At 41.6% G+C, this 20,249-nt stretch overlaps 1 protein-coding gene across 9 annotated transcripts in view; it reads right to left on the bottom strand.

Moving 5' to 3' along the window:
- sipa1l2 (signal induced proliferation associated 1 like 2) overlaps window positions 1-20,249 on the bottom strand; it is a 145,625-nt gene that overhangs the window by 46,523 nt on the left and 78,853 nt on the right. For all 9 annotated transcript variants that reach the window (XM_072437438.1, XM_072437441.1, XM_072437444.1 and 6 more), the window contains exons 7-9: window positions 19,891-20,048; window positions 18,781-19,357; window positions 7,882-8,156 (exon numbers count right to left, since the gene is read on the bottom strand). In XM_072437438.1, coding sequence (XP_072293539.1) covers window positions 7,882-8,156; window positions 18,781-19,357; window positions 19,891-20,048 — 1,010 coding nt within the window. The remainder of the gene's footprint in view (window positions 1-7,881; window positions 8,157-18,780; window positions 19,358-19,890; window positions 20,049-20,249) is intronic.

The raw sequence follows: 20,249 nt of genomic DNA, 5'->3' as shown, positions 1-20,249 counted from the left end.
AAAATACATGGAATTAAAGCAAAGGAGGTAGATCATATCACAGTCTCAATGACAAACTGATATCAGATCAAAATGTTCATGGTTTTAAGTCTTTACAACAAAATCAGCAACCAGTTTGAGTTCCCTGTCGGTTTGATTTGCAAAATTGTATACAAGCTTCACAAAAAGTATAGTATTTGTGGTAAAGGTCGTCATATATCTAGATAAAATGAGAAACTATTGCGTGAAGCCAAACGTTCTGTAAGTATTTGTCCAGTAAAACCTGAAACTTGGTTGTGTAATTATAATTACCTGTTAAATAAACACATATTGTATTAAATGCAACAGTAAATGTGTTTAAGCCAGGCTTTGATAGAAACATAAAAATTATTATTGTAAGGTAAGAATGGGACTAGATTGCCACAAGATTGTCTTTATGTGAGGAAAACGATCTGGTGATTTTGTTTTTCCCATGTGTTTGCCTTTGGCTTGGAGTTAATGTTTTGAGAAGCTGTAGTTAAAAACAGCAGCTCTACAATGGGAAAAAAATATTAAATAAAATGAAAATTGTAAGGCCAAAATTGTGAACTGAACAGCACATTTTTGAAAATCTTGTCCTGTCTCATTTTTGTGGGAAATGTGTCTTTTCCCTATTATTTTACATGTGTTTTTGTCCGTCTTTAATAATGAAGCACATGTAAGTGCCATGAAAGACATTATGTATTATTATTAAATGTGACTGGGTCTTAAAAGCTTTAACAATACAACAATACTAATAATATTTACTATCCAATTTTACAAAAAAACTTTCAAATTCAATATTTTCAGCATAACAAAATCGAGCCGTTATTAACAACTTACCCTACACGTATATTCATAAAAACAATCTCTTTTGTTCTCATTCTTGGTACATTATAAGACACTGGCAACAGCATCTGCCCGAAACTGAAGAAGCTTTCGTTCTTCATCATTCTCTTGCAATGATCAACGTCCTTCCCGTGATCTTTTGTTTACTCTACGAGCCTCAGATGACCGCTCCTTTTTACCACAAGCCAAACAACCAATCACTGCCATGTTCTGCACATCGCATTCTTGTTTCAAAGCACAAATCTTTCTCATCCTTTTCTCATTAGTCTGAATCAGTGAACATGTTGAACTTGTTTAACGCGCTTCAGTGTAATGATGAAGAGAGGCCCTGGTGCACCACATCCTGCAGCAGTGTAAATAAATACAGGTAAAGATAAGGCTAATATTAGCGAGATAGCGGTGATACATGTAAGCACTTTTGAACTTTTGATAGTTCCCAACAATGAATGTACAAAGCAAGCCTTAATCTTGACTTTGTATTTCAGGGGTAAAAGCTGTACCGTATTTTCAGGACTATAAGGCGCACTTAAAAGCCTTTAGTTTTCTCAAAAAACAACAATGCGCCTTATAATCCAGTGCGCCTTATATATGGATCCATTAATATCTTGCCAAAAGATTACGAAGAAAAGCTGTCCACTTTCCGCACATACTGCATTAATAAAGTTTAACTGATTGACTTATCTGTTTTGTTTCGCTTTATATATGAAAAATGATCGAAAATAGACCATTCATTTAGAGTGCGCCTTATAGTTTGGAAAATACGGTATTCATTCACCACTTACAAAACAAACTATATTATTATTAGCAAGTGAAGTGAGTGCTATAACCACTTTACACTTGCCTCAGTCGCCACTTAAAAATCATTCCAAGCATTTTTCTGTCCACTATAAGTTTAATCAGGAGCAATACCAATACTTTCGGACTGATTTGTCTCACAATATAAAGCCTGTGCAGTCGGAAAGTGAGGCAAAATCACATGATTACTGATTGGTGCCAGAAATATTATCACCCACATACATATTCATACATCTATTGTGTGAGGATAGTTTAGCAAATCGCACCGTTATGCATTGTATGATTTGTTATTTGTGTTTTAATTGTGGATGCCTAAACTACAAGGTTATCCGATTTCTTATATGGAATAAGAAAGGCTGTGGAAATTATGTTACTTAAATAATTGCAGTGCTGAACTGAAACCGTCCAAATTACGTTTTTTATTCGGTTTTGATCAAATATGCCCTAACTACCAACAGCAATACTGTACTGATGATACTCATCGATACTAAAACTAACATCAAAACTACTGAAGTATCGATACTAAAAAAATCATATCAACAGGAAAAAATGTGAGTTTAGTGAGCAGTTTTGGAATGATTTTGAGCCAATTCAAAATAAACCTTTTTAAACATTGTGGTGCAGTGAACATTGTGGTCTTATTATAATTATTATAATAAGACCACGATGTTTGAAAAGGTAGTAGTAGTAGTAGTAGTAGTAGTAGTAGTAGTAGTAGTAGTAGTAGTAGTAGTATTAGTAGTAGTATTAGTAGTAGTATTAGTAGTAGTATTAGTATTAGTATTAGTAGTATTAGTATTAGTATTAGTATTAGTATTAGTATTAGTAGTAGTATTAGTAGTAGTAGTAGTAGTAGTAGTAGTAGTAGTAGTAGTAGTAGTAGTAGTAGTAGTAGTAGTAGTAGTAGTAGTAGTAGTAGTAGTAGTAGTAGTAGTAGTAGTAGTAGTAGTATTAGTATTAGTATTAGTATTAGTATTAGTATTAGTAGTAGTAGTAGTAGTAGTAGTAGTAGTAGTAGTAGTAGTAGTAGTAGTAGTAGTAGTAGTAGTAGTAGTAGTAGTAGTAGTAGTAGTAGTAGTAGTAGTAGTAGTAGTAGTAGTAGTATTAGTAGTAGTAGTATTAGTAGTAGTAGTAGTAGTAGTAGTAGTAGTAGTAGTAGTAGTAGTAGTAGTAGTAGTAGTAGTAGTAGTAGTAGTAGTAGTAGTAGTAGTAGTATCATTTTCTGTTGAGAATTTTAGTCTAAACGATCTTATCTAACCATTATCGTGGTATCAAAATCCTTAGTATTCCCTGGTATCGATATCGAGTTACAGATGTTATAATACCTTTAATATGCACTGACTCACATAAAACTTCACGCTATGTAGTACTTCATTATCAAAGCATCCATTAGTTCACTGCATGAGCTTATGAAAACTGCAGTGTGAAGCCAGCTCTCATAGTCTGGAGGTCATGGGACTCCTGTCATTGTTAAACAGCAAACCCCCGTCTCCCTCGGACGGCGGGGGACGGCGGCCCGGGCCTTCGACACTTCGGGCATTCCTTTCCTTTGAGGGAACCGAGAAGAAACCCAAGCTCTCATTGTTGACTGCAAAACACTTTGGCAACTCAAAGACGCAACAGTGAAAACCGGCGGAGGGCTCTCGAGATTTTTCAGGTGAACTTTGACCTGTGGGTTGGTGGGAGTCTTGGGAGAAACTTTACAGATCTAAAGATGGAGAATGGTGGAGCTCTTGAGACTGTGGTGGGAATGTTTTTGGTCCACGAGGGGGATCTCCCAGATGAGAAAAGGCCTTAGTATGCTGTATAACTCATTGTGTACCCAAGTGTGGTTAAAGAAGATAAATTATGCTCATTTTGGAGGTATTTTAGAACCAATTTGATCATCGTAAACCGCAATATTAATCTCAAACTGCTTAATAATAGATTGAGCCATTTGATTTCTTGTTCAAACTGCAGAAGTTCATAGTCAGGGTGTTTTTATTGTTTAAAAATGTGATGTTTTTTGAATTTCGTATGTATGATCGCGTCCTATTAGAAAATAAAAGAGCATTATAGAGCAATGTGGGCGGGGATAAGTATGTGAACATTTCCTGAGCACTCGAGCCTCAAATGCAGGACAATACAATCTAAATTATACAGCTCTGAGTTTGTTAATGAGATAACACCATGGTAACGTGGTTAAAAGCCTGTAATAGTATCCCATTTAAAGTTTGTGTAAGGAAGAGCCTCTAGTGTGAAGCCAAAGCCAAATGTACAAATTACCGCTTTAATTGAAATTACTTTGTTGCAGTGGTTTGAAACTATTTATTTTTTAAAACTTTTTTTTTAGCATTCTTGAACAGAACGCAGAACACAAAACACAGAAAGAGAGAGAAAACCCCCCCGAAATGAAACTAAGGCACATCCAGGTCCCATTTGGTCTGTCAAAAAAGGTACATTTTCAAATTAAGTTAGAATGTATTTTTTTCCAATATAATGTAATTTCTCCAATATAATGTTGGTCCAGTATTTGATTATTGGTGCAGTTTGTGTCATCCATTTCTTTGTTATTGCCCTCTTCCTTGCTGCTGGACGTATGCTCCAAATGTATCCATGTATCGTCTCCATGGCAAGAGTTTTGAGCCCTAATGGTGGCGCTCTATTACCAAAGCCTGTATGCTCTTAGAAGAAACTAGATCAAATCACAATCCTGGTTCTTGTAAGTGCATAAATGTTCTTGTATATTGCTGGGTTTTTAATTCTTTGTTAGGTCATGGTTTGGCCCCAGTTCTAGTTCTGGTTCCGGTCGATCAAGCGAGAGTGAGTGATGTTATGGTTTTGCCGGCCGACTTTTAAATGTGTCCAAAGTCTGTTTTAAAACTACTTCAGCTGGTAGTTGCTAGTTATATCATGACGTAGACCTGGTTCGGTTCTCTTCTAGTCCTGGTCCTGAATACGTCACTGGTTTAATTAATCCCAGTTAAGCGCAGATTTTGCCGGTGGTGTGTGTGGAATTTTGAATAAAGCTACAGTAAGGATCAACATCACCAGTCACTATGCTCTCTTTCTGTAATACCTACTAATCTACTGGCTGCATCTGTCAGTAAACACCGCATATATAGGGCAAGCTTGTCCATAAAGCCTCAATCCATTACAAACACTTAAAGCATGATCATAATGCACTGTTTGGCAGAATGCAATGCAATGGTGCGCACCACAAAAATCATTATACAACAAGCCAGAAAAGAGTGAAAATGTGTTAAATTGTGACGTTATTTTGCTAATTTTTCTTAAACCTGTCAAACCTTGTTGCACAAAACCCCTTCAGAAGCTTAAGAAAAGCGTCGCTGGGCCCCTCAGCCACTTTCCCCACCCATGACACCCTTTCGAACGCCGCGGACACGAGTTCAGCCACATTTGACCATATTTTGAAGGATGTTTTGTTTGCCTTTCTGCTTTCTGAACTGCGATTATGATGGTATCAGTGCGCCATCGCAGATCGTCCTAAGAGGATTAGGCGGCGGTTGTGCCAAAGAGGCTGCTGCGCTTCAAAGACCGAGGCTATTCGTCCACCATCTGGGGAGGTAAATACGACACCGCTGTTGCCGGGTGAATGCGCAGAGTTCAGACAGTTGGACACACTTTGTTTGGCGTTTTCGCTAACTACACATATAACTGAGATACTCGGTCTATTCTGGTGATTTTGTGTTTAATTTAGGCCTTTCCAGATGCTCAAGGTCACTTTTCAATTGTGTGTATTATTCATTCACTCCATACTAGGTGGAGGTGCGCTGGAGGACAAAACGACAATATGCACTAGAGTCACTGATGCCTCACAGGGCATTACCAGTGCTAGGGCAATAAGGGCAAATCAAGTTAATCGATGAATCACAACTAATCAATGATTGGAATAGTCTTCATCTAATTTAGTAATTAAATAACATAGCGGCAGTTACTTAAAAATATGACAGGACATTTGGAAATGCTGTGTTTATTTGATCATATGGCTAAACTTCATCTTAGTCTAATAAAAATCTAATTTTCACTGAGTTTTAACTTGGTTAGTTGCAACCCTACTGGGCGATTGATGACATTTCTAATCATTTCAAATTGTTAATGATATGTTGGAGTCTTTTGAATCGAGAGTTAATCCTCTGTCCGTAAAAGCACAGTTTTAATTTGTTTTCTGACTTTGGATGAGACATTTTGGCCTATTTGTGTGTGTGTGTCAAATGGCAGGGATTTAAACATTTTATCGCCAAACCCTCCACCATCAGTGCTTAGCTGCAGAGATCAGATGAGAATGGACATTTTCAAGGCTGTATGGCATTTTAATCATGACAAACTACATAAAAAACACCCCCAGGCAAAACATGCATTTCACTGTATTCTGTCATTTCTTTTAGCAATGCAGTATTTATTGGTGCTACCCACACACAACTTTTAGTCCACTGTTATCCGTCAGTGGTCATACATAATAAATCAATGGCGGCCCACACATTTTGTCCTTGGATGTTATGTTTATCCAATTGCAATCACAAGTAAAGTATCTTTATTCCAGTCGATTTGTTGTCTGTCCCCTAAACTCCAATTACCCGTACATCCATAAATAAATAATTGGTTAATCAGTCTCTTTCATGCACTCCCACACTGAACATCTTTTACCATTTTAATTTCTGCCATTCTTCTTTGACAATTTGTAAGTGTGAAGAAGACGGCATTTGCCAGCTCTCGAATCTGCCGCTCTGACTCACTGCCCAAACAAAGATGTCGTAAATATGTGAGCGAGAGACAGTGATAGATATAACTCCCCAGCTCCAACACAACACAGGCAGATGTGCTTTTTCATACAGTCCTTCCTTTAGCACAAAGACACCACTTCAAGTCGTCTGTTTATTATCTTGGGAGTCCCCCTCAATCACTTCGCCAACACTCCCTTCCTAATTGCTGAATAGGACATTGTATAAAAAAAAAAGCAATCTCCAAATGTGAGCTGTCAGACAAAGGCAGCAGGAGTCGAGCCATTAATCAAAACGCAGCCCTCATTATCATTAGTGGAAATTGCTGACTGTTCATTTACTGTTCATGTCTGTGACTGTCTATAGCAGAGATTTTTTTTTTTTTTTTCAAACAACAAAGACACATTGATACAAGGAAAACTCTAGAGAAATTAGAGCGGCAACATAATGCAGGAGCAGCAGAAAAGGTGTGTAAGCTTTTCTTTATGTTAATCCGTGCAAATATGAGAGCATATGTCAGGCTAATTTGGCCCAGCTGCACAAAAAATGAGGAAAGCTACAGCACTGTTTTGTGGTGCAGGACAACTGCTTAATGGCTCACAACAGCACTGAATGGAGGTCTCATTTCTAACAGCAAGAAATTGGTTAGATGAAATAGATTCATGACATGGAATAGTGGTATTGTGCACATTATGTGTGGTGTTCAAACGGTGGGACAAAGCCGAGTGCCACGGCCCGACAATAAACAAGTGTATTATTTATCATCTTGTATATTTGTGATAATTGCCAACAGAGATACAAGGTCATTATATCACCAAATGTGCAAAGAGAAGTTATGATATTTTCTTCTAGATCATAGTTGCACAATTATATACTGTATTTTCGCCCCCGCCAAAAATGCATAATAGAGAAGAAAAAAACATATACAAGTTGCACTGGAGTATGAAATGCGTTTGCAAGTGTGAAAATAACACATAATATCACATATAAGTGATATTATGTGTAAGTATAAGTATATAAGTATGAATTTAAGTATAAGTCGCACCCCAGCCAGAACTATGAAAAAGGTGCAACTTATAGTCCAGAAAATACGATTTGTTTAAAATATAAAATCATAGTATTAATATTCATATTATTTTAAACTGTCAGCAGGTTTAAATATTATTGTGATATTATTGTTAATCTAAATACATTTTGGTCACAACAACCGTGACACAAACATTAAAATTATCCCATGAGGTAGATGAAATGATGAAATAATGCACCCTGTTATCATAATTATCGCTCTAATAATTAGTTAAAAAGCATGATGACTCTGCTCCTTTGATGCTTGATACGTGAATATTATGTATGCGCGTTTAATCCAATACTGTGTAACAATCCAGGCAAAGTCCTACAAAGTGCGCATTATTACTTTTTCTTTCTTTTTTTCGGGAGTCGGGATTCAAACTCAGGCTCCCACTGCACTCGGAGCCTGGCATGCCGTACTCGACATTCAGCAGTTACAAAGCAGTCTTACCTCCTTGGCGTCCCGTCCTCGTGCGGCTGGATGATGACCACTTTGACACTGATGGACGTTCTCAGGAGGTCGATCATCTGCTCGTGGGTCAGAGTCGCCACGGCCACTTTGCAGATCTCCACCAGCCGGCTGCCCTGCCTCAGCCCGGCTTTCCAGGCGAATCCAAAGGGCTCTACGTCCGCCACGATGCCCTCGAAGTTCACGTGGAACCCCAACTGGCCCAGGCTGTTCCTCCTCAGCGTCATCTCGAACGTCTCACAGCCTCGAGTCACAATCTGGGAAAAGGGGAAACGACTCATTATTATCCAGAGAGCCACAGGCATTTCAACCCTATGTCATTATGTCTCGAGGTGTAATAAGGGATGTCACATTATTCAATTTTAGAGTTATGATTGTTGTCAGCGGAAAAATCATGGTTTCATGCCGCTATGAAAAAACAACTGCGAAATTCGAAAGTCGCTTTTTATTTTTTTACTATCACGTTTTTATTCATTCATTTGTTCTTGAAATACTTCAATGAATGTGTTGTAAGGATAAAGATCATACAAAATGTATTATAGTGTTACAAAAATGTACACAATGCTTTTCTCTCTTCAGCTTTTTCTTCCCTTAATTCATTTATTCACATTGTCACAGCTTTATGAAAATGTAACTTTTTGAATGAAAAAAACAATGCTAACTTAAACATCAGTCAAATAAAAAAGCACTTATTAATTTGCGTTACTTTGGCCATGTCTCAAACCCAAACATACCTGCTCTTAAAGGTAGTAGTGAAAGTAAAAAATAAAAAAATAAAATAACTTTCCACCACTGCATATGAGAGTTAATTAAACTAATATAACACAAGTGTTTTGGTGCTTGTCAATCGTTGAAACCACTTCAGTCAAAAGCAAAAGGCATTTATTATATAATGTTCTTGAAGAACTTGGAAGACATTCTTGACCGAGCTTAATCCCTTAAAGTAATTCGAGTTCAGACCAAGTTCAAACCGCAGCGCTAGAGCAACGATGCCACTGCTGCCTCCTACTATGAACACCTTAAGTGAGGTTCCTCACAGCCAATAGCAGCAAACATCCTCCCTCTGAGGCTTGTTATTGTGGCAACCGCTGGAAATGTGCACGCAGTGCATCGAATGGGCCTTAATCACCCATCGGATTAGGCCTGGTTCGGTTGTGGGTGACTGGCTCCATTTGCGTGGAGAGTGGCAGCTGGCTTCAGGGACACATTACTGAGGCTATGGGCTTGTCAACACCACACCAGAATCTCACACGGGGCAGAAATCCAACTCCACTGTGAAGGGTGAGAAGGGTGAGGAGGGTGAGGAGGGTAAGGAGGGTGAGGAGGGTGAGAAGAGGACAGACCACTGTGAAGGGTGACGAAGGTGAGGAGAGAGGGAGAGAGGGAGAGAGGGAGAGAGGGAGAGAGAGAGAGAGAGAGAGAAAGAAAGAGAGAAGCCAGGCCACTGTGAAAAGTGAGAAGGGTGAGGAGAGAGAGAGCGAGAGAGCGAGAGAGCGAGAGAGCGAGAGAGCGAGAGAGCGAGAGAGCGAGAGAGAGAGAGAGGACAGACCACTGTGAGGAGTGGGAAGAGAGAGGAGGGGGGGAAGATGGAGAGAGAATGGAGAACGAGAGAGAGAGAGAGAGAGAGAGAGAGAGAGAGAGAAAAAAGAGAGAAACAGATAAAACAGTGTTTTGAGTGACATTCTGAGTGACTTCTCAGACTCAGAGAAGAGTTCTAAAAGCATCAGCCTCAAATGGAAGCAGCTTTGAACGCTTCTCTTTTGTGTGACGGCTGCTCCAGGACAGTCTTCCTTAGAGTCGTCTTCCTCAGAGTCGTCTTCCTCAGAGTCGTCTTCCTCAGAGTCGTCTTCCTCAGAGTCGTCTTCCTCAGAGTCGTCTTCCTCAGAGTCGTCTTCTCCTCAGAGTCGTCTTCTCCTCAGAGTCGTCTACCTCAGAGTCGTCTTCCTCAGAGTCGTCTTCCTCAGAGTCGTCTTCTCCTCAGAGTCGTCTTCCTCAGAGTCGTCTTCTCCTCAGAGTCGTCTTCCTCAGAGTCGTCTTCCTCAGAGTCGTCTACCTCAGAGTCGTCTTCCTCAGAGTCGTCTTCCTCAGAGTCGTCTTCCTCAGAGTCGTCTTCCTCAGAGTCGTCTACCTCAGAGTCGTCTACCTCAGAGTCGTCTACCTCAGAGTCGTCTTCCTCAGAGTCGTCTTCCTCAGAGTCGTCTTCTCCTCAGAGTCGTCTTCTCCTCAGAGTCGTCTTCCTCAGAGTCGTCTTCTCCTCAGAGTCGTCTTCCTCAGAGTCGTCTTCTCCTCAGAGTCGTCTTCCTCAGAGTCGTCTTCTCCTCAGAGTCGTCTTCCTCAGAGTCGTCTTCTCCTCAGAGTCGTCTTCCTCAGAGTCGTCTTCCTCAGAGTCGTCTTCTCCTCAGAGTCGTCTTCTCCTCAGAGTCGTCTTCCTCAGAGTCGTCTTTCTCAGAGTCGTCTTCTCCTCAGAGTCGTCTTCTCCTCAGAGTCGTCTTCCTCAGAGTCGTATTCCTCAGAGTCGTCGTCTTCCTCAGAGTCGTCGTCTTCCTCAGAGTCGTCTTCCTCAGAGTCGTCTTCCTCAGAGTCGTCTACCTCAGAGTCGTCTTCCTCAGAGTCGTCTTCCTCAGAGTCGTCTTCCTCAGAGTCGTCTTCCTCAGAGTCGTCTACCTCAGAGTCGTCTACCTCAGAGTCGTCTACCTCAGAGTCGTCTTCCTCAGAGTCGTCTTCCTCAGAGTCGTCTTCCTCAGAGTCGTCTACCTCAGAGTCGTCTTCCTCAGAGTCGTCTTCCTCAGAGTCGTCTTCCTCAGAGTCGTCTTCTCTTCAGAGTCGTCTTCTCCTCAGAGTCGTCTTCCTCAGAGTCGTCTTCCTCAGAGTCGTCTTCTCCTTAGAGTCGTCTTCCTCAGAGTCGTCTTCCTCAGAGTCGTCTTCCTCAGAGTCGTCTTCCTCAGAGTCGTCTTCCTCAGAGTCGTCTTCTCCTCAGAGTCGTCTTCCTCAGAGTCGTCTTCTCCTCAGAGTCGTCTTCTCCTCAGAGTCGTCTTCCTCAGAGTCGTCTTCCTCAGAGTCGTCTTCCTCAGAGTCGTCTACCTCAGAGTCGTCTTCCTCAGAGTCGTCTTCCTCAGAGTCGTCTTCCTCAGAGTCGTCTTCCTCAGAGTCGTCTTCTCCTCAGAGTCGTCTTCCTCAGAGTCGTCTTCTCCTCAGAGTCGTCTTCTCCTCAGAGTCGTCTTCTCCTCAGAGTCGTCTTCCTCAGAGTCGTCTTCCTCAGAGTCGTCTTCTCCTTAGAGTCGTCTTCCTCAGAGTCGTCTTCCTCAGAGTCGTCTACCTCAGAGTCGTCTTCCTCAGAGTCGTCTTCCTCAGAGTCGTCTTCCTCAGAGTCGTCTTCTCCTTAGAGTCGTCTTCCTCAGAGTCGTCTACCTCAGAGTCGTCTTCCTCAGAGTCGTCTTCCTCAGAGTCGTCTACCTCAGAGTCGTCTTCCTCAGAGTCGTCTTCCTCAGAGTCGTCTTCCTCAGAGTCGTCTTCTCTTCAGAGTCGTCTTCTCCTCAGAGTCGTCTTCCTCAGAGTCGTCTTCCTCAGAGTCGTCTTCTCCTTAGAGTCGTCTTCCTCAGAGTCGTCTTCCTCAGAGTCGTCTTCCTCAGAGTCGTCTTCCTCAGAGTCGTCTTCCTCAGAGTCGTCTTCTCCTCAGAGTCGTCTTCCTCAGAGTCGTCTTCTCCTCAGAGTCGTCTTCTCCTCAGAGTCGTCTTCCTCAGAGTCGTCTTCCTCAGAGTCGTCTTCCTCAGAGTCGTCTACCTCAGAGTCGTCTTCCTCAGAGTCGTCTTCCTCAGAGTCGTCTTCCTCAGAGTCGTCTTCCTCAGAGTCGTCTTCTCCTCAGAGTCGTCTTCCTCAGAGTCGTCTTCTCCTCAGAGTCGTCTTCTCCTCAGAGTCGTCTTCTCCTCAGAGTCGTCTTCTCCTCAGAGTCGTCTTCTCCTCAGAGTCGTCTTCCTCAGAGTCGTCTTCCTCAGAGTCGTCTTCTCCTTAGAGTCGTCTTCCTCAGAGTCGTCTTCCTCAGAGTCGTCTACCTCAGAGTCGTCTTCCTCAGAGTCGTCTTCCTCAGAGTCGTCTTCCTCAGAGTCGTCTTCTCCTTAGAGTCGTCTTCCTCAGAGTCGTCTACCTCAGAGTCGTCTTCCTCAGAGTCGTCTTCCTCAGAGTCGTCTTCCTCAGAGTCGTCTTCCTCAGAGTCGTCTACCTCAGAGTCGTCTTCCTCAGAGTCGTCTTCCTCAGAGTCGTCTTCCTCAGAGTCGTCTTCCTCAGAGTCGTCTTCCTCAGAGTCGTCTTCCTCAGCCATTATTTTGTTTGTTTGTCGACCGTGAATTCTGAGCTCGGAGCAGCACTTTTGTTGTTAAGTCCAGTAGTTACATTCTCCAACTTTGAGTGACAACTTCAGCATGCGTACGTCTGTGGAATGGCATCTGGCGTAAAATAAACCTGTATAAAGCTGTGTATCTCTAGCAGAAAAAACAAACATGAAAGCCCATGAAAGTCCATCTCATCCTCGCTTGAATGTGAAATAGATTTGGGAGATTGAAATCATTTTGGAGAAAGGCCAAGTCAGAATATCGAGAAACGTCGAGCGTAATCTCCCAAAACAAGGAAACATTTCTATTTTTTTGTAACAACTTTACAGTATATTCATGTTTTGTGCAATACTTGAACCTCACCTAGGCACAATATTGTCAGCGGGATATACATTTTTGTCTCAGACCCCTTTTTTGAGATTGTAGAAAGACGTTCCACTCAACACGCGGACATTAAAACCGTTAAAAATCGCCCTGTCGCTGAAATTCATTAGCCCCAAATAATGGCGCCCTTAAAGGCTTCATTAGCAGCTTTTATTCCCTCCGTGTGGGCCATAAAGTGCACAGGTTCTCCTCTGAGGGGCCCCACACATATGCCATGCCCCATTTCCATACTCTTTTTAGTGTCTCGAATTATCTTTATTAAAACTCGTCTCCGCGTTTTGGGCAAAATGAACCTGCTGGAGCTGCATTCCAAGGTTTAGACGGATCCTGGCGTTTGAAACTCGTCTGTGTGTGTTGACAAAACAGTGTCAGTCCATTTTGGCTCAAAGCGGGGACTCGGGATGTCGGGATGTCCGGGTTTCGGTCCCTTTGAGGCGAGGGTTTTGGGCTTTCAGAGGTTTATCATTTACCGGGCAGAGAAACGTAAAGGATCCGGGCGCTTTTGAGTTGTAAATTACCTTTGAAAATGTGGACAAAACAATGCCATTCATCCCGTCTCTTTGACTATGGACACAGATATGCTAATTAGACCCTTGCACGTCTGTCTTTCAGGTATTTCAAAATGTGTTCATATTATTAAGAATGTAAGTTGTTTATGTTTAAAAGAACATAACGCCACAATAACACATGAAACAACTTTTTTTTCTTCAATCTTTTGATATTGAAATGTAGTGCTAGATTATTCACGAGACATAATTTACACAAGACACGAGACGAGGTCCATGAAAACGAGACAAGATTCAGCTCATTCATTTATTTATTCTATTTAATATTTTGCTGTCATTGCAGCCCTGCTTCTGGTAACTACACCTTAAATTTAGACATAATTTTGTGTTTTTTTTCCTCTAACGAGTTCACCTAATACTGTAAAACACTTGTGACAACTTTGTATTTGCAGTAACATCCTCTATTATCCTTAATAAAACAAAAAAAGATAAACTCTAAGATAAATAAGGCAAAAAGTGAGATCTAGATGGGTTAAAATTGTTGGGCATAAACTTGTAAAGTAAAAATTGAAACAGATTTTGACAACTTTCGTTGCACAAAACCATAGCTACACATGCGTTCGCGGTGACGTCATACAGCCGGGACTTCCCCATATCGGCCATTTTAAAAGGGGCACGCGATATATAAAAACCAACACGACCGCATCCTTTTCTACGGCATAATGAGCTACGAATACTTTGATTCTTTAGACTAAGGTACAGGACAAAGCTATCATTCCTTGGTCAGTCAACAGAGCGATGTCCTTACAGAACGCAGGTTTTTGACATTTTGGCCTCATATTTCCAGGATATCGTATGTAGTAGACGTGCTTTTGTGCCCCTTTCAAAATGGCGAGCTCGGTTGCCACTACACAAGTTCCCGGATGTGCGAAAGCATGTATTTGTTTAGTTTAGTTTAGTCAGTGGTAGTTCAATAATAATCACACCATTTTAACCATCTAACATTGCAGTATGTCGAGTGCGATTGTACAAGTAAATCTTTCCTTTCTTTCCGATATCGGCCCTTTTTCCAGGTTACATCCGAAACTAAACTCTACTATTCCCAGTCTTCCCCCTGAACAAAAATAGCCTCTGCGCCGACTGTAGCCGGGGGGATTCGCCTTTAAAAGCTGAACGCGCATCCACCTCAGCGGCGGCGGCACCTCCGAGGGCAGAAGGACACGGCCATCACAAAGCTTTTAGCCCCTGCGTGTACTCTCGAGTCTCCGACCACTCGCTCACGCTGCTCCCACCCGTCTTTAGTTCACATTACATCACGAGTCCGTCCGGCGGCCTGTAAATCCTTCCCGATGAAACGCGAGCGCTGTCCAATCTCCCGAGTGCGAAAACACAGACACCTTGGGGGATGTTCGTCGTGCGAGTAACACAATCAGACACTTATTAAGACTTTTCAGCGCCCGGCTCCGCATGTGAGATATTCTTCACAAATTCCCCCCGTGGTTGAAGCGCGAGCGAGTGTCGATTAGCATAACGAATGAGGAAGCGGTGTCCTTTGGCTAATTGAAAATGTTAATGTATCCTGCACTGTCCTTTCCTGGATGAAAGAAGTGCAAAGTGAATGACAGCTGTGTGAGGATTAATTATTCAAATGCGCTTCTGCTGCTTTTTAAAGATCCAGAAAGCTAGTTTTTCCCCAGTCTTTCTTCCTCTGTTTCTAAGCACCTTTGAAATGTAACTTTCTTATGACTAGACTTAAGCGGGGGGGGTTAAAGAATGTGGAAAGTGGATACTTATTGGCACATAATGTAATATTACAGCTATAGGAAATGAAAGATCTCTGCTAAAGGTGCCAAAACCGTAAGATGTGGAATAAACGGAAACAGAGTCGAGGTGAAATGCAGGTCAGGCTTAGATTTGGAAACATTGGAATATATTGTTGAGTGGAACAGGTTGAGAACAGCATTAAATATCTTAAATCTCAAACGTGTCTGTACTTCTGAACAGTGGGTACATTTACTTTATAATCCCAGATAGCCAAGCCAAAATGAGACTAGATCGGAAATCAACTAATGAGTGGATTTTTAGACAAACTTTGCTCCACTGCAGATCCATTGTAAAAAGCAGTTATCGGGGTGAAAATGAGACCGCTGTGCACAGAGCGTTAGCATTACTGTCACGGCAAAACTCACTCTGGCTTCTGAAAATTGTGGAAAAACGCTTCTAAACTCGTTGGTGGTGAATAATTAGGATGCTCAGAATACATAAGAAAGTGAGGAATGTCTGCAAAGAGTTTAAAATGTTTGCTCCTTTTTTTTTGCATTTTCCCTGTCAACAATCAGCTGTAACTATTTTTAGTTACTGTAAGTATTTTTTTTTGTTTTTTTTGGCATGCATGTAAACAGAGCCACTGATATTCATCCACAATTTAACAGAATACGTGTTAACGTGACCCTGGTTCTCTAAAGTCTAGCTTATGTACCTTCTGTCCCGTCTGAGTGTCGCTCTAAAACCAGGTGAATTTATGACCCATTTAGGACCGGCCGACCCCAAAACATACACTGCAGCAGTTGGCCATTTTAGATGAGAAAAAGAATGAGGACTTTGCTTCGAGCAGTCGTCGGGCATGTAAGGTCTATTCATAGTCCTCGGACCTAAAAAAGTCTCCCTCTTTCATTGTATCCCCTTTAAAAAGTGGGTTAGTGACCCGTTTTAAGCTGCCATTGTCTCACCTGCACTCATTCACCACCGACCGCCCTATGATTTCACAGCACACCACGTTAATCTCCCCATCACATAAAGTGTCCGGCTTTGATGAAATTGCATTGGTTTTTAATAACAGCGACTAGACTTTGACCCGTGCGGGATACCGAAATTTCTGCTATGACCTAAACGCCTGGCTGTAAACCTCGGCTGATTATGTGCAAAGGAAGCGGTCGGCAGGAGGGCAGCTTAATCCTCTCCAGACCGGGGATGATGCTAAATTCAGGTGCAAAGCGGTCGAGGAATATCATGGGGTGGAACCAGGGGTAGAATTTTTTGGGCTAACGTTTTATACAATATGGTAGACTATTAAACGTGAATCTGAAATGATAAGAATATATAGACGTATCATGTATTTGTACAGGTCTCTGGATTCCTCCCAACACTTCTGTCTATTTGCAATGCCTAATGTCCCATCTAATCGTTGTCAAATACATTTACGTTGGTGGTTTTCAGATATGAGAATGTGATGATGATATTTAACAGGGTAAGAGACGGTTTCCTCTGTTCATTCAATTAAATTCAATACAAAATACCCAAATGGTAAATTCACAAACAATTTTAGTCCCAAGAACTCGCTATATTACAACAAAACTAAGCACTTTACCTATATTAATTTGAACTTCCCCCTGGCCTACAGAATGTTGTGACGTAATCTTAAACCCGGCAAAAGCACGATTACAACTCAAGACTTTACGATCTTGAAAATGGCCACACACACAACACACACTGACCTTTCTTGAAGATTGACTGCAAAGATATTTTCAGAGGGAAGGTAAAAAATAAATGCATGTGTTGTGTGGAAAAATGGGGGAAAGAGAACAGTGAATAACAACTTGAGAGCTGAAAAAAGTGCATCTGTATTGATCGATGCAAGAATGATTGTATATAGGACTGGAAACTTAATTAACTGTAAAATAACAAAAAAGTGCTAGTACCATGAGTAACAGACTTGATTTATTTACTTATTTATTGTTTACTTAACCAGATTTGTCCCACAGATTTGTCCCACAGATTTGTCCCACAGATTTGTCCCACAGATTTGTCCCACAGATTTGTCCCACAGATTTGTCCCACAGATTTGTCCCACAGATTTGTCTGTTGTACGCATTTGTGGCGATCGAGGAACTCTATGCAGCCGCAGGGAGAACATGCAAACGTCATGAAGAAAGACTTGGGAGTCGAACTCGGGACCTTCTCGCTGTGAGGCTGAAGACGTGCTAGCGGCTAACGGCTACGCTGAACGCCAAAGTGCCCTGTAACGACTGCCGCTCGCCTTTGCATCTCAGTGCCCTACATTCTTAAAAAAAAGTGAACTGTGACGTAACCTAGATACACAATAAACAAAAGTATCAGATAATGATGTACGTAAAACAACAGCCTGTGGTGAGCATTAAACCCCGAATGGCAAACGTGATGTCTATAAAGCAGGATTGGAAAACGCTTGAACGCACCATTTGAACTAAAAGGCGAATGCGTGTGTGTTTTGTGCTCATGTAACCATCCTGGTTTTACTGGGAATCGTCATGACAACATTGGGAGCATTTCCCATTGCGATGCGCAGGATTCTCTTCGTCGTGCGTCTTCTCCTGTAAATGTTACTACAAGCCGGATACGATATAATGACGCTGCCTCTCTTCTCCCTTATCTTTTTTTGCGAGAATGAACACAATAAAGGAGCAATCTAAACACAGATAAAATAGCATAAAATCTTCACAGCGGCTGAACAATAACCTACGTGCGCCAGAGTTTTTCTGCTAAAGTCAAATCCCTCAAGAAGACTGCTTTAATACTGCTTTATTTACGCTTTGCCCAGTAGTTCTTTTTAATTATATAGATAATAAACATGGAATGTCACCATCGTTCCCAGAGATACGGGTGCGAGCTAGTGTTGACAGTTGGAGGTGATGCACAAAGCTGTTAGCCCAAAATGTGTAGTTAATTAAAAAGGGAAGTGATGCTAAAATTTTAATTTCGGGGCGTCTGCTGCAATGATCTCAGACGGAAAATGGCTCATAAATATTACACGGCGTACAAGGCTGAAGACGACGAGGCCAACTTTGAAAAACAACACAATATTTTACTCATCGAATTGACGTCTGCTAAAAATTAAAGCACAATCGCGGCCCTTCAATTTGCAGTTTCGATTTGATGTGCAGCCAGATTGACAGGTGACAGGTGATGTGAAAACAGATTATCTCTTCCTTTTGTGTGTTGGAAAGAGGAAACACAGCCTGGTGGTGACAAGAGCCAAATTGTGACCTTAGATTACTGGATCTCGTTATAGAAAAAGGGTTTGAATGGCTTTTCTTTTGTTGAATTTAACCTCTATTTAGCAGAAAGCTCCCACAAAGTTCTGATTTAGAAGATAAAGGAAGTATTTTGGCCCGTCAAAAAGAGGTTTCAATTGCAATGTTTTGTTTTCTTATCTGGTTAAAACAGGGTTTAATTCAAATAGTGCTTTACGTCACTATTTGTACTTTTTACCCCCTAACTTTTGTCTCACACTCAGAGCACCCCTTAACTCAGGTTTTAGGCAAATTAATGAATTTACTAGTGGCATATTGTCAATTATTACCAGTAAGACTTCTTGTTTAGATGATATTTATATCCAGAATCTTACATTAATTTACGTACTTATTCATTCAGAAGGTTTGATTCCTTAAATGTTTTTACGTACTCTGATGAATGCGAATCTACTTAACATTAATAATCATCTTTCTGACACTAATAATTCCTTACTCATGATTTAACGAGGCAACACAATAAAGGAATATCTTATCTTAACAATAGTGACAATGCTAAAATCCGTCACTGTGACATCCCATCAGTTTCAGACTCATCACAATCACAGTATTTGAAATGAAACGTTTTAATCCTTACGACTTTGACAAACCCAAACGTACCTCCATCCTCTGCACCATCTCCCGTATGTCCTCGCCGCAGTTGTCATGGGCCGACAGCATGATGCACTCCCCTCTCTCGTAGAAGATCTTGATGCTCATAATCCCCGAGGTCCAGCCGATCACGTCCCGACACGAGCAGTTGAAAATCACGTTCTTGGACTCCTCCTCGATGAGCACGATGAACTCGTTCGATATTCCCAGGAGGCCGTCCACGTCCATGGACTGCCCGAAGTCCCTGGCCCGGACGCTCCAAGTGACGGCCCCCACGCTGAAGAGATGCGCGTCTTTCCTCGCCTTGACCTTCTCTTTCTTCTTGGCGCCCAGAGTGATGAAGCTGAATTTCACGGCCGAGTCGATGGAAACGGTGCTGACAAAGTTCTCCGCCAGGTCCTTTAGATATTCCTGTCTCGTCCGGGTCGCCATAGCCCGAAACTTCTCCGACTTGTGAGCCGCGTTTTCGCCGTTGATGACCTTGGCGAGGAGAAAGTCCCTGAAAACTGCAGATTTGGGGAAAGTCACCAGTTTCGGGATGGGCGGTCCGAACGGCGGCACGTCTTTAGACCTGGAGACCGCCACGCTGGAGGAAAAAGGAGGATCGATAAATCAAAACAGGCACTTAAGATGTGAGGACAGTGAGACAATAAAAGTAAAGTATTGAGCTGCAAGTTAAATGGACCTTTTACGTTTGAAGCCGAGTGTCGCTCAGGGAAATGGCTTGTGCTAAACTTGCCAACCTTTCTTCTATACAATAAATTAAAAAAGACTTTCTGTACGCTAAAGAATCGAGCTTTAAATCATTGCTTTTGAAGGTGTCTGTGCAGATAATGAGTATAACATCGCCACGCACATCAAAAGAGACCTGCCATTTCAGTTTTTTGTGAAGTCGAGACACCGCAGTTAGCACCCAGCCGACTATTATTTTTTATTCTTTCAAATTAAGTGCTCTTAAAAGTTCACACGACGCTGTTTGCCAGAGAAACATTTGAACGAGGCACAAATTGTCTTTCATTTCCTGCGGTGTTCACCCATTAAAGTTTTGCCACTATTATCCTTTATTTCTATTACATTTATTGATGTCGACAGGAGCTTTTTTTTTTCGAGGCGATTTACCTGTAGCAGACGTTTTCGGTGCACGGGTTGTGGACTTTGACAATGACAAACACATGCTGGAAATGCGATCGGATGTTTTTGGGAGTGAAAGGAAGCGCCCCGGGCTCCTGAAACACGATGGTGACGATGTCGTTCCCGATGTGCCGTTTCCGTAACAACTGTTAAAAAAACACACAGATTGATGCAGTTAGCGAGCAGAAGTATAAGATTATCACGACTTTGAGCAAAGCTGGAAACTGTCAAAGCACAGAGTATGGATCAAAGTAAAATGTGTATTAAAAGATCTTTCTATTACAGATAATAAAACATGCAAACAAAGCGTAATGTTTTGCAAAGAAATATAGTGAATAGTGAATATT

Source organism: Eucyclogobius newberryi, unplaced genomic scaffold (genome assembly GCF_026437365.1).
Source record: "Eucyclogobius newberryi isolate DKJ021-1_F unplaced genomic scaffold, fEucNew1.0.hap1 SCAF_8, whole genome shotgun sequence".
Classification (NCBI taxonomy): domain Eukaryota; kingdom Metazoa; phylum Chordata; class Actinopteri; order Gobiiformes; family Gobiidae; genus Eucyclogobius; species Eucyclogobius newberryi.
Note: the sequence above shows the minus strand (reverse complement) of the source record. Positions and strands in the feature narration are given on the sequence as shown.